Below are 16430 nucleotides of genomic sequence, written 5' to 3'. Positions count from 1 at the left end.
CCTCAACTACTTCTAGTGTTTCTGAGGATGAAGCTTGGAATTTGTGGCTCATCTACTTTTTGGAAAGTGAATACTGACAGCACTACAGCCACTTGGTGTACAGAGAGCACATCCACACACCCTTTCTCTTGCTGTACAGGCTATGGAACTGGACTAGTGTCACATCACAGAGCAGCCATTGGCAAAATAAGACTCCTTGGGATCAAACACTTGTCATGGTATGAGGCCACTGGCTTCACAAACCATTTATCCTGCTTTCTGCAGAGGCAATGGCACAGCTCACCCCAAACAAACAAATCTGCCCAACAAAGGCTGGTTCACTCTGCTGAAGTTTGACGAACCAAGCAAGGTCCTGCAGGGTTCTCATGCAGCAAGCCAGAAATGTCTTCCACAGCTTCTTTTTTCGCAAATCCTTGAAGACATTCCCTCGACTAGAATATTTACTGAATCTGCAGTGTGGAATTTGCATCTTTATCCCTCAGACTGTCTGGAGAGGGCACGAACACATGAGGAATCAGGTGAACAGCTGGTGTTCAGACATCTGTGTATCATCTAACACCCACTTCGGGGCTGTATGATAAACACATGACCTTGATTTTTTTTCTCCCTTTTAACAGGATAATGACAAACCAGTTGACAACACTGCCAAAGTTCAGCCATCCCAGCACAACCGAGCAGGGCTCCTGCAGCCTATAGTCACACGGGACACTTGAGCTAACAGCTGGCACAAGCAGGTGGCCAAATCTGGAAGTAGTGGATTAGCAATGTTATCCTATTTAATGGAAGCTCAAGACTTCATTAAATCGAATTATTATCCAGCAAGAGCACACATGGCAGTTACACGATGAAAATCTTTGCACGAAGGTTTGCAAACTGCTGACCAGTGCTACTGGTAACAAGGTTATCCAGCACTTAAAAAGAGCTGAAATCTCCCTATTTTCTCAGGTACAGCTCACACAGGACGTGGATCAGCGAGGAACACCGAAACCACAACAAATCCCTCGCGGAATCTCGCGCCCCCTCACCCAACAAAATGGCGTCGCCACGCGCACCCCGCCCGCGGCTCCACCCCCCGCGCGTGCGGCGGGGGCCGAGCAGCGCGTGCCCCGGAAGAGCCGAGGGCTCCGCCCCCCGCCCCGCCTCTTCGGCGCGAGGCCGCGCGCCCGCCCCGCCGATTGGCTCCTGGGCGCGTCACTCCCGGCCCGCCCGCCCGCTGATTGGCGGCGGTGCGGGGGGGCGGGCGCAGGCCCGGCGGGCAGGAGGGCGCCATGGCGGCCGTGGCCCAGTGCGTGCGGGGCGCGCTGCGCCCGCGGCTCCCGCTGCACCCGCTGCTCAGCGCCGCCATCAGGTGAGGGGCGATCGCGCCGCAGCGCCCGCCCGGCACCGGGCACCTGGGACGGGGACTGGGCCGCGCTCAGCGCCGGGCCGCGAGGAAAGCGAGGCCCGGCCTTGCCGCGCGGCCGCTGGGGCCGCCCCACATTCCCCGCCGCTTTCGCTGCCTTCTTAAGCTCTCCACCGGGAGGGCGGCCCGGCCCTGCCCTGCGGGGAGTATGAGGGGCTGCAGGCCCGGGGTCGCGGGGCGGGTATCCGAGCCCGTGTGTCAGTGCGGGCTGATCCGGGGCCGCTTTGCTCGGGCGGCTGAGCTCGCAAAGCCTGAGAAACGTCACGAAGGGATAAACAGTCACTATTTATGCGGGCAGGCCCGGGATGTTTGCGGCAGGGCAGGCACCGCTCCGCTGCTCCCCAGCGATCCGCGGCCCAGCCCTGCTCTTCTCTCCGTTTGTTTTCTGGGGAGCTGTTGCAGGCGATTGCATCACGGAACTTCTTCCTGACAGAGCACTGCGCTGAAAACGAGATCGTATTCCCCTTAAAAGTGTTGTGACTCTATAAACTGAATGTAATGGACATTTACGAGCTTGCAGCAGTTATTTTTTCCTATAGTTTAAATGGCCAGAGGTCTGTTGCTTTTTATGGAGGGTTCTGCAGAGTTTTCACAGGCCTAGGGTTGTCGTGTTAATTTGTGCTCTGATGTGAGAATTTTGTAGACACTGATGTGTCAGATGAAACGGGCAGTGTGTCTAGAAAATGCTAATATATTACAAAATAAGCAGCTGATTAACGTTGTCCATGTTTTTGCCTTAGAACTTCTCCACGACTCCTCTGTGCAGCAACACAACAGAAAAATACTGGCCAGAACTTGGAGGAGGACCAGAGTCAGAGCCAAAATGAGCAGAAGGCTGAAACCAGCTCTGCTGAAAAACTGTTAGCTGAAGAAAAGGCTAAACTGGAAGAACAACTAAAGGAAGTCACTGTAAGTGTCTCTGGGTTATCGGTTGCACACCTTACAAATTGTGTGCCCAGATGCCTTCACTGTGGGTTCTCAGTGCACAGTCTGGATACAGTTGTGTGACTCCTGTTTAGCTGTTGAATAAAACCTACAATTTGACCATTTCTTTATACCTAAGAGTAGACATACTGCAAGACTTGAGGTGCATCCCTGGTCCAAAATTAAAGTTTTGGATGGTTTCTTTCCAGTTTCTAAATGGAATTGGACCCTCTCCAGCCTTGAAATTTATTACTGAGTTTCGCATAGGTTTTGCTCAGTGGAGAAGTAGTTTTTAGAGGTCGTGAAAGGGTTTGAGTGTGTCTCTGGTATGTGCATTTGTGTGTGCTAAGAGATGGTTTTCTGGAAACAGCTGCTGGCTTTTCAAAGGTCAGAATTAACGATGCTTATACAATATTTTTATACAGTAGTGTACTTATGCCATACTTAGGAAGTTTTAAACCTGTCTGTTGGAGACAGACTTGAGGCCGAAGGGTCAAGTCCCTTGTCTGGCCTCATGTGTCTTGCATTCTTTCCCTTGCACAACTCCAGCCCACCATGGAGTTCTGGATTTGGTGGTGAAGCACTCAACCTGAATTTTTATTTTATTAATTTTACTGAATTTCAGTCTTAGTGCATCTGCTGGCCATATTGCTGGGAACAGACCAAAACTTGTCCTGAGCAACAGAGGAGTTAGACTTCATTAGTTTGTAAAGGCTGGAAAAACTGGAGGGCACTCTGTGGTGTGTAGGAGAGGGAAGAGATGGTTTGAGAGTCATGGTTAGGTTGGCTCTCATTTGCTATAGTGTCAAAGTACCTCATGACTCAGGAAGGCTTTCTGTGAGCACACAGCAGAAATCTTGGGTTTATAAAACTTAATAGATGCATAGAGTGAAAAATGTCTTCCAGCTACTCTGTTGTCAAATACTGAAAGTCTGGAAAACCATCTTATTTCCTTTCCCTCGTTTCTTTCTGCTCTAAAGTGAAGCAAACATCTGTCCTGGTAGGAAGGATGCTGTGATAATTGGCATGTGTTGTCTTCAGATTACTCTAGATGGTGGGTTTAGGGTATGAAACTGTTTAAAATGCTGCTTTATTCTGAATATGCTGGGTTGAATTATTGTCACCTACCCAATTAGCAGGAATAAAATCTCTTCTGTCACTGTTTTTTATTTCTGTAGGACAAGTACAAGCGTGCCTTGGCAGATGCGGAAAACGTGAGGCAAAGAAGCCAGAAATTAGTAGAAGAGGCAAAGTTATACGGTCAGTGGAGGCTCCTGTTGTGTTTTCTCAATAAGACCTGGGAAATGCAAAGCCTGGAAAAATTAGTCTGAGTGGTCTGCAGTACTGACAGGTTGTACTTCCCAGTGGTTCTGAGTACTTGGTTAAAAGTTGCATTTGAGGCAGAGAGGTTTGAACAGTTCCTCACTTTGCATCAGAATTGTGACCATCTCCACAGCCAGAGGCAAGACTTAAACTGCTGGAGTCAACAGCTTTTGGGGACATTTGCTTTAAATTTGGTGTCTGCTTTCCTACAGTGTGTACTGCACTAGTAGATTTTTTTTAGTAAGGTTTGCAGCTTGAAGTTTGCTGTTTTCACTCACTTTGGTTTCAGATCTGAACAGGAGCATGGAATACTGCCTTTCCTTCTGGTTTGGGGTTTTTTCATTCTTGGTGTTTATTTTGGATTTATTTGGGTTTTTTTTAAAACCTTTTCTATTTGAATAACTGTTGTGTTGAAGGCCATAGCTTTCAAATAGAAGTAATAGATTTAGATGGGTGGATTCTTTTCTGTAGTGGGGATGCACAGTCAGACTATGGAGTGCTAGAAGCACGTCTTCCTTTAAGAGCCAGGCCACTAATATCTGATTTAGCTTTTTGACATTTCAAACACAAATCTGTCAAACAGAAATTGTATGCAAATGCTGCAACAGCATAATGCTGTTTCATCCTGGTGTTTGACTGCCACTCTGACTTGAAAATGAGTTGGTCTTTTTCGCCACACACTGTACCACAGCTGTATAGTTTAATTCTGAGTACAAAAGTTCTAATTTCTGAATAACAGGGTCTTCAGTTAGTGTGCACTGTAACAAAGAGTATGTATTATTTTTGTACCCTTTCCATGGACGTTTGGATGCTTTGTCCTGAAGTTGATTTGCAATAAGTATAGTTTCACTAATGTGCTACTTAGTGCAGAAGGACTTTGAGTCAAGTCTGAGCTCCAAGATGCTACAATATAAATAAATATTGAAATAAATTTTATCTTGAAAACTAAATTACACATCATCTGTAAATTTTACTGTTTGTACATGAGTGCTTCTTCTGTTGAAGTAAGAGAAACTCATTTCTGAGACTTGCATAAATTCAGAGTTGCAGTGACAGATATTTGCAAATACAACTTAGGCAATAAAAAACCCAGCCAAACCACCCTCTGAAGAGTTTGGTTATTTGGTTTGATCCAGACCACGAGGCAGCTGGTTTATCTGTGTTTGGGGTACTTCAGTCCTAACCACAGCTTTAGTTTTTAGTTTAAAACTGTGGTTGTTTTCTCCATATTTTTGGAACTACTTGGACACTTAGTTACTGTTCTTTCAAGAGCTCGAGTCTCTATGGAGTTGTGCAGTTATTAAAGTGACCCTTTCCTGAGAACTAGATCCCTTGCAGATCCTTTGCAAGGTGTTTCCACAGTTCTGGGGTTTTTTTGTTTAAATCAAAGACTTGTCCTCTGGTAATGCTCATATCACTTCTTGGTAAGGAAAAAAACCCATCCAAAATGTAAACTAGAATTAAAGACTCTGTGGGTTAAAAAAGGGTAACTAAAACCCAAACCACAATCCAGTTCCGTTTGTTCTTTGTTTAACTCTATGTAGAAATGTGTTATTGAATTGTGTTGATTGTTCTTGATTACTAGATACACTTTGCCTTAAGTGAAATCAGTCCAGATTCTCTTAGTGTGAGCCAGAGAACATTTTCAGAACAGGGACTGTCATTAGCTTTGGAATTGTTCAGTCTTTGCAAAGCACAGCTGCTGACTCTGTAAAATTGGTTTATAGTGGGAGGGAGAGGTGGGAGTTCTTTTCATTCAAGGAGGAATCCCTGTTCATCTCTTGGACTCATCAGTCTGACCACATGCTTTGTCTTCTGCAAATATTTTTGTCACATCAGGTTAAAGGGTAGGAATAGGGCAACATAATGCTTTAAACTTCAGGTGAATCCCAAGATGAGAAAGACGTGAGGAAATTACATGAAGCCATCCTTTGGTAACTTTGGTTGGAGTTTTAACTGTTCATGTTAGGTCATTAGCATAGCTTTAGCTCTTTTGGAATAACTTTTTTTTCCCATAGAAGTAGAGGAGATGATGTGGATATCAAGGTATCTGTAACAGTTGTATATAGACATCCAGAATTGGAAAGGATGTTTTCCCCAAGTAGTTACAGTATCACATATCATCTTAAAAATCTAAAGGAATACAGATTATTGCTGTAGGTTTTGGGGTTGTGGGGTTTTTTAACTCTTCTTTCTGTCAGTGGACTAATCCCATTCCCTTCTCTTTTACATATTTTTAGGGATCCAGAGCTTCTGTAAGGACTTACTAGAAGTTGCAGACATATTGGAGAAAGCAACAGAAAGTGTTCCAAAGGAAGAAATTAAGGATGATAATCCTCACTTGAAGAGCTTATATGAAGGTCTTGTTATGACAGAAGTACAGATTCAGAAAGTGTTTAAAAAACATGGCCTGCTCAGACTGGATCCTGTCGGAGCCAAGTTCGATCCCTATGAACACGAAGCGTTGTTCCATACCCCCATGGAAGGGAAGGAGCCTGGCACTATTGCATTGGTATCCAAGATTGGCTATAAGCTGCACGGGCGTACTCTGCGGCCTGCCTTGGTGGGTGTTGTGAAAGACCCTTAGCTGCTCCATCTGGGAATTTAAAATGCCATACAACTATTAAACAGCTGGATGGTTTTTGTCTCACACTATGCTTTCCTTGTTCCTCTGCTCCCAGAGAGGTTTAAATGAGTTGGTTGAGGTGTCCCAGTGAAAATGAAACAACTGATGGAATTCTCCTGCTTAGTGGCCTTCAACATCACTGTTCCATAAGCTCTTCTTTGGTGTAAAAGAGCCATTAAGCCCTCTAATGCTTTAGATTAGCTTTTTACAACCATTGCTCCTGAAGGTGCATTAAATTGAAAAGAATGAAACACGAGAATTTTGCAGTCTCACGTTTATCACTGTGTGTAGATTGAAAATCCAGATAGTGGTTCAGATATTTCCTTTGGTTTTGTACAATCTCTCATTGCAGAAGTGGGTGAAGTAGTACCAATAACCTGCTTTCTGCAAGCACCCATCAGCTACACACTGATGTGATAAATGCCATGTTTTCCCTATTCAGAAATAATCTCTCTCAACAACTGAAATTGAAACCTTTGTGAATTCTGACCTGTAAATAAATGACAATGGAGATTAGTTACCTTTTGTAATTTTTCAACCCTTTTGTCCTCTACTAACATTGACTCAAGAAAACCATCTAATACTTGTATGGCATTGAAGAACCAATAGAATTTATCCTATCTCTGGATTTTTAATTTAATATTGTATAAATTGGTTTAAACAATTTTGATAGTCTTGTAACTTCTAGCTTTGCAATCAGTTTGTTATGCAAACTGTAGTTACAACCCTGCTGAGAGCCAGAACACTCAAAGGAGCTGAGATGGGTATATGATTTCTTTCACACATAAATTGCATGAGAGTGGCTCAAACAAAAATGTGAACTCAGTTTCATTTTCGTTATTTCCTGCATTTACTCAGCTTGGATCTTAGGTTGCACCAGAACTTTTCCCATATGCAGTTCTTGCCACATCTAACTCCACCTGCTGCTCCCAGTCCTGCAGAATCAGGCTAAAATACAATACGTGATTAACTGAAAGTTTTGTTCTACATCTGTCTGGTCACCTGGATAGGAGTGGGTAGAACTTGGCCAATTACACAACTGACAAAGCAGAGCCCATATGTTTCACACACAAGACAGACACTTCAAACTTAGGGAAGTTATTAGGACCTGGTAAACAGTAAGTACTTCTGAATTTTTTACCATGTTTCTGGTTATCTTGCATTAAGGAGCTTCTTACCTTAAGGTCAAGTGTTGATTACTTTTTTTTTGGTTCAGATGCAGAGTTGCCAACAGCTTTTTGAACTCTAGACCTGCTCACAGTGAGAAGTGATTACTTGTTCCTTAAGACTTTTTTTTGCAGTATTGGTTTGCTTCATGGGAATCAGACAATTAACTAGGAACAACCCAAGTGCATGCAACTGTTTGGAAGGTAGTCGTGTTTAAGGATTCATTCTTTCTTTCTCAGCTCTAAGAAAGAAAATCCATGCTTTGACTGGGCAGAGGAGGGAGAGTAATTTTTTGGGATGTGTGCAGACAACTACAATGTTAATTTCTTAGAACTAATCAAGTACAGGGATAAAAATGCAAAAATTGAATGTAAAAATTCAGGGAAAAAAGGGGATTCCAGACACTTAAGTTGAATTTGGAAGTAACTTCCCTCCTTCTGGGTTTTAAGAGTGCACTGTAGCTGCGTGAAGTAGGATTGTGTACTTTGATCAGGACCTATTCTAAACTGATGCCATAAAGGGACCAGGATCAATTTTATATACCTTTTAAGAACTGTCATGTGTTGTTTTGTCCCCTCCCAACCCCTCTGGATCTAAACTAAATGTAATAATAACTTCCTTAGTATAGAACTTTTTCAATAGGGCATTAAAACAAAGGGACAGCTCCTTCCCTAGTGAAGATTTTTTTTTTTTAATGAGCTTCCCAGTGCATCAACAAACTCATTTCTGGACTACATTACTTCATTCAGGGTGTTCTTAAGCACAAATTCCTGTTAAATCTTCAGCCCAAGATTCATCTTTGAAGCTGATAACTGAGTATCTCATTTAAGTGATATCTTCCCTGGCCTGCCCTCAGAGAGGCTTCAGCACAGAGCATGTCAGTCTGTGCAGAGAGCTCCAACCACCTGTGCACTCTGCCACACCACAGGAAGGAGCACTGAAGAAATTAAAGAACAGAGGGAAGTGTTCTGAAATTTCAGCAGCCAACAAAGCTACCACCAGTACTAGCTTTTTATAAATACCACTTTTCCACCCATCCCTGTTTAGCTACACTGCAATTCCATTTGTCACTGCAAAGACTTAAGCCATTTTCCTCACTGCAAAAGCTGCGTTACTGTTAAATCAGTCATGGGAAGAAATTTTAATATGAGTTTATTTAGCAATACACAATGCAAAAATGTAGTAAAATGCTGTGTGCACAACATCAGTTGGGCTTGACGTGATTTCAGCACAGGCATTTGTGTCTGGCACAGCTACACCAGCACACAGTTCCAGTGAGTGCAACATTCCCCTTAAGGAAGAAAGAAGCTGATGAGCTGAACATGCTCACTGGGTGCCTTCCTTCACAGTATTTAATGTGTCATCACATGAGCCACTGGGGCACATGCAAAAACATTCTGTGAGAAGAGAGTAAACAGAAAGGCTCCTGAAGAAGTTGTTTCAGTTACAGAGAAATGGGATGCAGAGGCTGCACAAGAGAATAATGGCAGAGTGCTTAGTTTGTGTGATTTACAAAGCAGTTTGTGGTCAAAGACTCGTGCAAACCCACTGACACTTGTTAAGCTTGCTGGGCCTGCCATGGAACATGGGGCAGGAGTGGCTGCAGCCAGAATGGTGCAGCAAGGCAAGCACTGTGCTGGGCAGTGCACCCAGGATGGAGTCAGGGCTCCTCCAACACATCCCTGCGACTGCACAGACTTATTGTGGCCTCTGACTGGAGCAGAAGGTCAGTATTTTGAACAGCTTAGAGAGTGTTGCTTTTTCACAGGTTTACATCAATGCTGTTAAGACAGATACTATTCATTAGTAATAACTTTAATTAGAAAAGAGCATTAAGCATATAAAACACCTTGTCATTAGCAACATGAAGGCTGGGTTGTTTGTACAGTACAGGAAGCACTTCCAGATCAACACAAGATAGAAGAGCTCTGACATATTTTTCCTCAGCCCCTTCACCATAGAAGAGAAGCAGCATAGCTCTAGTAAATTGCTGGATTAACATTAACTGCATCTCAACTTAAAAACAATCAAACAGAAAACCAGCAGCTCATAACAAAGGAATGCTTAGACTAAATCAGTTCCATGTGAAATATGGAACAGCAGCATCCTCTAGTGCAAGTCACCTTTAAAACTAAAAGCATAGCTGACAATGAGACACTGCTTCTATGGAAGCCCTTTCCAAGGGACTAGTATTTGCTAAAGCAAACATTTACCACCTTGAATTTGCTTGCAAGTACAAAATAAATATTGATATCCATATTTCATACATTAAAAATACTTTATTTTACATTCATTTTGATGTTCAATAAGTTACGTCTAGCACCAAAGAAACATTTTGGAGGGGTTGAGGAATTAAGCTACCAAGTGTAAATGTAGAATTCATTTCAACATTTAAATGACTCATTGGTGCCTAGATTTTTTTCCTAAGTTATTGTTCAGGTGGGCTTGACGCTATTGCTTCAGTTAGACTTAGATGTGCCAAAACAGTGTAGAAATATGAAAATCACAGATCTGAAGAAAAAAAAATCCCAGAAGAACCAACAACAAAACAATTCTTCTAAATTCCCAGCTACATGCAGAGTTGAGGCTTCAAAACACCATGTTATGGCAGTTAGGTAACAAGTTGAGGAAGAACCAAATTGCATAACTAGAATAATGGAAAGAAAGACTGAGCTTCCTTCCCACAGGAGTAGGGCAGAGAAAATAACCAGGGGTTTACACCTCATGAACTTGTGTGCTGCTTGTACGTGCATTTAGGGTGGAAGTGGTTCCTAGAGCTGCTCAGCACACTGTAGTTAGCTCCACTGCTGCCAAGGAGAGACAGTTTGGTCTCAAGGAGGCCACAACAAACCACTTACAGAGAAGCCAAACGAAGTATTACGTCCAAGAGGACATAGCCCTTAACTTTTTTTGAAGGGACATAATATCATAAGCTCAAAAGAAAAGGCACTAGAGTTTTGGTTTTTTTCTTCCTTAGAAATGCTGGCTTTGTAATTGTACCCCTTTTATTCTAAACTCACTGGTAACACTATTTTGGTAATGCTGGATGTATTAACTGAAATCCAGTTCCGATCAGAATACCTCTGCCAAACTGCAGAATTAATACTGCTTCAAGATTTTGTGATATCCTCACTGACTACAGCCCAAAGCATCAAAGCAAGATGACCTTTCCAGTGCTTGCACTCATTTTGAAGCCAGTCAGACTCCCAGTTTTGGCACACCTACACTCCAGAAGATCAGCCCAGCTGGTCTCCAGTCACGGCTTCCAGCTCCAGACACAACCAGCAGAGAGGCTCAGGCACAAGTAACACTGTGCCATCTTCCACATGTGGCAACCACCAGTTTTTATTCATTTGGTTAAATACCAGCACAGGAATTTAAGGATGAAATGAGCACAAAAATCCTTTCATAGTCCTCCTTCAACATCTTTCCCTTAATCAGTAGATCTTACTAGAACAGTACTGTGGATCTGGCATTTCTGTCACCTGCTGTGTTACACCCCAGCTGGTGCCCAGCTCCAGCACGGCTCCAGGCTGGAGCTGTCAGAGCTGGGATGAGTTCCTTCCCAAGGTGCACTGTCCTGCCTGTCAGTAATTTCAGTTTCAATGTGTGTAGGCCTGTATGTTTCAAGGTACGTGCAACTAGAACCCTGTAGTAGCTGGATTGACCACTCCATACTTTAAGAACACACCTGTGCATTTTGACATGATCTGCATCACTTCTTTCTTTTGTTTTTAAAGACCAACCTCAGTGATCATGCCCCATTTGAGAATCTCTCTCCCTTTCCCTGACCTTCACAGCTAAAGTAAGGAGGCAACTACACCTCCTCAGCCCATATCAGCTCAGCAGTTACAGATCCCAGAGGAGGAGCAGGCTCCCCCAACAAGAGAAAACAGTGCTTTTGCTGCCTGAGGTTCCCAACTGCTGCAGGACAACTGGCTCCTTATTGTCCTCAGCCCCATTTCTGGCCCAAATCAGGGACCCCCACCATAGCACTGACTCCTCCTCTGGAACACAGCCCCACAGCTCCTGGGTATTCCTGAAACTACAGTATCAATCAGGTCACATCAAAGCTTGAAGGGGATCTATTTCAGGAAAAACTCAAGCCAAAACGAGGGAGCTCCTCAAGAACCTCCTCCACAAGTCTCTGAAGCCTCTCACCTGCCACATTTCCTTCCACTCCCTGCTGTACTCTCAACAGGAACTCTCACCCTGCTGCCCCTGTGCCTTGGCTGTAGTTGCCAAGGAGAATGTTCCAAAAGCTTAGCAATGGTCACAAAAGTCCCTTCTCACCCTGCTCCCGAGCTCAGGACTTTTCCAAGCTTCACTTTGCTGCCAGCACTATGCCAAAAAAAACAAAACAAAGGATGAAGAAAGTTCCCAGCAAATGAAACTATCTCCTACCTTCAAAGAAAAGCAAGGATTACACTGATACTCATTTATCCAACAGTATGGACTAAAGCAACTACTCTGGGACTACTGGACTTGAGTAAGTTCACATGAAAAAATCTGTTCTAAGAATGTACCAAAAGCAGTGAAATCCAATGTAGAAGTTTCACAATTGAGTGTTTTCCATGATCCAAAGAAAAGTCTATTTGAACCACCATGGATCGTGATGAGTGGGGGGTTTATGTATTTGCTTTTTCTGGTTTTAAGTGACATGTTTCCTATATCTTTGAGGAGGGAAGGAAAAAATAACGGAGTCCTTGAGGCTGCAATGGGCCTCTGCTGTGTTTTCTCAGATAGCTGAGTTTCATGAAGCATCCCTGGATATCCAACCACTTTCTGTGAGAAAGTTTAAAATCCTTTTCTTCAGTACCTTATCTAAGTAACTGGGAAGGCGACTCTTTGAAGGAATTCCTTGTCTTTTTTGGAGATGGTCTTTAATGATAATAGTTTTTACAGTCAGATAACGTGCAGGACTCAAGTTCAGAGAGCTGCAGAGCACCTTTTCCCTGTCCGATAAGAGTTCAAAGCCAGGCAGGTTTTCAATGGCAGCAAATTCACCTTCTTTACCCTCCTCCTTCCCTCTCTTGGAACTAGCTATGTTTTTGTTCTCCTTCCTCTTTTCCCGTTTGTGCCTGGCTGCCTCGTACTCTGCCGACTCTTCCATTTTGGTGATCCCATTCCGCCGATACCGCTGCAGCTCCCGAATCTTGGCTCGGAGTATCCTCTCCTTGTGCATGTTCTCAAAGAAGTCTTCAAACTCCTTACAAGACATGAACTGGTACAACGGCCTCAGTTTCAGCCTCAACTCCTTCTCTTCCTTTGTGATCTTCCGTTTGGGAGTTTTCTCCTTGTCCTTTTTGTCCTTCCCCAGGAAGGCCGGCACCAAGTTATAGTCCCGCGCGATGTTCTTCCGCCGCTGCCTCTCCTTGAGTTTCCTGACGTACATGTCCACGTGAGCCCTTTTTAGCTCTATCTCCACATCGTCGTCGTCGTAGTTCACCGAGAGGCCGCTGATCAGAGTCTCGGCGTCCTGGTCGTACTCGATCTCGTAGTCGTCCCGGAGCGGCATGTACCCCAACTGCTGCTGCTCCGCCACCGAGATGTCCAGCGGCGGCAGCGGCGTGGTCAGGCTGGGGGACAGCGGGCCGCCACTGGGACACGTGTGGTCCGTCACTCTGTTTGGAATGGTGTCAGGGATGCAGGCTTTCCCCAGGTTGCCGTGGATGTACATGCTCACGTAGTGTTCCATCACCTCCTGAGGTGTCCGGGATGCTCCCACGTGAGCAGCCATGTCCTCCTAAACGGAAAGAAAGGAGGAGTGATAAAACGATTCCCATCACATCTCCAGCATAATGAGCACTCAGGTAGGAACACAACTTTCTCCCTGCTCCTCCAAAGACAAGTGCCAGTGCCTAAACTTCCCTAGTGACACTCTGACACCGGCCGTGTTTCCATCGGATCCGCGTTTTCAGGTCCAGGTGAGCATTTGCAAGTGCCTGGGGGCGGATAAGCCATAAAAACAGCACCAGGAACACAAGACACTGGATCCACACAGTGACTCCTGAGCATCCACCACACTCTCAGAAAGCAGCTTACCGTCAGCAGGAAGCTTCCCAAGTCCCAAGGAGCACCAACAGCACTACACAGCTTGGGGTTTGTTCATTTATATCACAGTGCTGAGGTGCTTTTAGAGCAATGTGGAAATAAAGACAGACAATGTTTACAAGTGAGAAGGACAGTATTTACTCTTTACTAGTTATTTAGGAAATAACTAGCTGCAATGATCATACACTTTAAGGTTTTAAAAAAGTCTTTATATTTCATGAAGCAAAACATAATCAAGTAACAATTAATGAATCAAATGAATCAAACAGTCAGTGGAGGACAATGAGGGTGACTGGGGCACTGGAGCATCTCTCTTTGGAGGAAAGGCTGAGGGAGCTGGGCCTGTTAAGCCTCGAGAAGACACGACTGAGAGGGGATCTCATCAATGTCTACAAATATCTGAAGGGAGGGTGTCAAGAGGATGGACCAGGCTCTGCTCAGTGGTGCCGAGCAATAGGACAAGAGGCAACGGACAGAAACTGATGCACAGGAAGTTCCACCTGAGCACGAGGAAGAACTTCCTCACTGTGCAGTGACTGGAACAGATTACCCAGAGAGGGTGTGAAGTCTCCCTCGCTGGAGGTATTCAAGAACTGTCTGGATGGAATCCTGCGCTATGTCCTCTGGGATGAGGTTGGACCAGATGGCCCTCTGTGGTCCCTTCCAGGCTCACCCATTCTGTTACTCTGAAGTGATGCTGCTTCCTCACTGCTGGTGTTTGCAGCCCGGGCTGAGCGCAGGTGACAGGGCAGGTGCGCAGCCCGTCCGCAGCCGGGACACCCTGACGGCACAAGCCGAGCAGCGACCAGAGGCAGCTCCAAGGTCTGTGACACGGACGGGCCGGGGGAGGCAAACGGACCTTGGGGCAGCGGCAGGTCCGAGCCGGGTGCGCCTCGGGGACCGCCCGGAGCCACCGACAGAGGGGCTGCCCGGGGTCCTGTCAGTGCCGCCCGCCCGCTGGAGCCCTCGCCCCCCACCCTTCGCCTCTTACCCAGTTCCCGAAGCCGAACTGCTCGATGGCGTCCAGCAGCAGCTGCTCCTCGCGGCTGCTCCAGCCGCCCTCGGCCTCGGCGCCCCAGAGGGTGAAGCGGCCGCCGTCCACCAGCTGGTATCCGTGCCATCGGCGGTGCGGGCCGATCTCGGCGCCCGCCGAGAAGCAGTCGGGGCAGAGCTCGATGTCGGCGCACTCGGTGCAGCGGAAGCGCAGCGGGCTCACCTCGGCCAGGCAGTACACGCAGTACTTCTTCCCCAGCTCCGCCATCTTACCCCGCCCGCGCGCGCGCGCAGCCCCGCCCCCCGCGGCACGACTGCCAATGGCAGCGCACCCGGAAGGAGGTGCCACGCTGAACTTCGGCCAATGGGGACAGAGGACCCCGGCGCGGGGCGTGTCAGAGCGAGCGAGGGGCCGCGATTGGCCGAGCCGGGCCGGTGCGCCTTCTCTGCGGCCAATGGGAGAGGCGACCCCGAGCGAACCCGCCGCGGATTGGTCGCCCGGGGAGAGGGGGGCGGCGTTGCCCGGCAACAGGGGAAGCGGCGGGGGCGGGGCCGCTCCGGTTCCCTCGGAGAAAGCGGAGACCTTTAGTCCCGTTCGCGTGCCCGGGGCTGGGGTCAAAGGCACAGATTTACGGGTTCAACGGCTGCGGAACTCACAGGAGAGAAGCCACATCCCAGAGGTAAAGAAGGATTGGAGTCCTTTCATTTTCCAGCACAGGCTGGAATTGCACCCATGTGGGACCAGGACTGCTGAGCTGTTTGAGCTGCTGGTTCTGGCTTCAAAATGAGGTGTGTGTGCATTTAAACAAAGCACACAAATCTCTGACTGCACATATATAGGGATAAAGGGCAGATAAACTGACAAAGACAGGTGGGAATGGCTCACACCTTCCTCTTTTAAATCGCCTCTGAATTAGGTTTTCTGAATTGCCTGAAAATTTGAGTGACAAAACAAAGTTGTTATTACCCTCTTGAACGTTTAAAACTTGTTCTTTTCTCATAGTGAAAGAGAGACTCTATCAGTAATTTCATACTCCCCCTGCAGTAGTGCCCGATGTTCTCCTGAGGTCCTGCAGCTCTGCAGAACTCTTGCACAAGCACAGAGGAGCAGTGCAGGCTCTTGTTCTGCAGATGACTGAGATACTTTATATCTTTGGCAGCTCAAACACTCAACTCATGAAGGGACATGACACAACTAATATTCAAAAACTTTTCACAAAGTACCAGTAGATCTGTCTCTGTGGTGGTTGCTGGACAGTAAAAGGAGAGAAGTGTAACTCAAACCACCTCTCTCTGAAAAAAAAAACAAAACAAAAAAACAAACCAACATGAAAATCTGTACCTTTTATCATAAGTCCTGTTAACAAAGTGAGTTCCTCTGCTGACAGAGAGACTGTTGCACAAGTTGAGAAGCCCTCCTGGTGCTCCGTGATGTTGTCATAAATCACTACAGATGATCGGTAGCCATCTCTCCTTTTTTACAGATTCCTGCCAGGAAAATTCTTACACTTCTTGTTGCTTTTGGGTTAAGACACACAAACCTTCCTTTAACTTGGTAAATACTATTAAGCAATAAAGGTAAATAGATAAAGGGAGGGGAAGCAGGGGAAATGAATCTCAGGTGCTTTTCACTGCTGCATGTTTGACATTTAGAGAAGGTAAGAAGGGTGCAGGCAAGGTTGATGGTGTAATTCCCTGAACTGAGTGTTTCTACTGAAACAAATACTCCCAAGACATGGTTTAACTTCACACACTGCCTCCAGGACTTTTTTTCTCAGCCCTGAGCTGCAATAACCCTCTGCTACCCTAGCCTTCCAAAGCACCCTGAGGATGAAGATCAAAGATTCCTTCATTTTCCTCCTGTAAATACAGGAAGACATTCCATTAGGATGCAGTAGAGACATGTCTTTTTAGTTCCTAATCTCATGTGCTGGCATGGAG

The 16430-nt window shown here is 45.8% G+C and overlaps 2 protein-coding genes across 2 annotated transcripts; one reads left to right on the top strand and one right to left on the bottom strand.

The window, feature by feature from the left end:
• Positions 1-1204: 1204 nt before the first annotated feature.
• Positions 1205-7097, top strand: GRPEL1 (GrpE like 1, mitochondrial). Its single transcript, XM_051798397.1, has 4 exons — positions 1205-1348; positions 2143-2311; positions 3505-3586; positions 5890-7097. The coding sequence occupies exons 1-4, from the start codon at positions 1269-1271 to the stop codon at positions 6234-6236; spliced, it is 678 nt and encodes a 225-aa protein (XP_051654357.1). The 5' UTR covers positions 1205-1268; the 3' UTR covers positions 6237-7097.
• A 2144-nt stretch (positions 7098-9241) lies between these two features.
• On the bottom strand, positions 9242-14773 carry TADA2B (transcriptional adaptor 2B). The gene is made up of 2 exons (XM_051798383.1): positions 14488-14773; positions 9242-13188 (listed from the first exon to the last, which is right to left on the bottom strand). Exons 1-2 carry the CDS (start codon positions 14755-14757, stop codon positions 12196-12198), a joined length of 1263 nt encoding a protein of 420 aa, XP_051654343.1. The 5' UTR covers positions 14758-14773; the 3' UTR covers positions 9242-12195.
• Between the last annotated feature and the right edge of the window lie 1657 nt (positions 14774-16430).

This window comes from Manacus candei, unplaced genomic scaffold, assembly GCF_025592945.1.
Source record: "Manacus candei isolate 608988 ecotype Guabito, Panama unplaced genomic scaffold, ASM2559294v1 h1tg000048l, whole genome shotgun sequence".
NCBI classification, from domain to species: domain Eukaryota; kingdom Metazoa; phylum Chordata; class Aves; order Passeriformes; family Pipridae; genus Manacus; species Manacus candei.
Note: the sequence above shows the minus strand (reverse complement) of the source record. Positions and strands in the feature narration are given on the sequence as shown.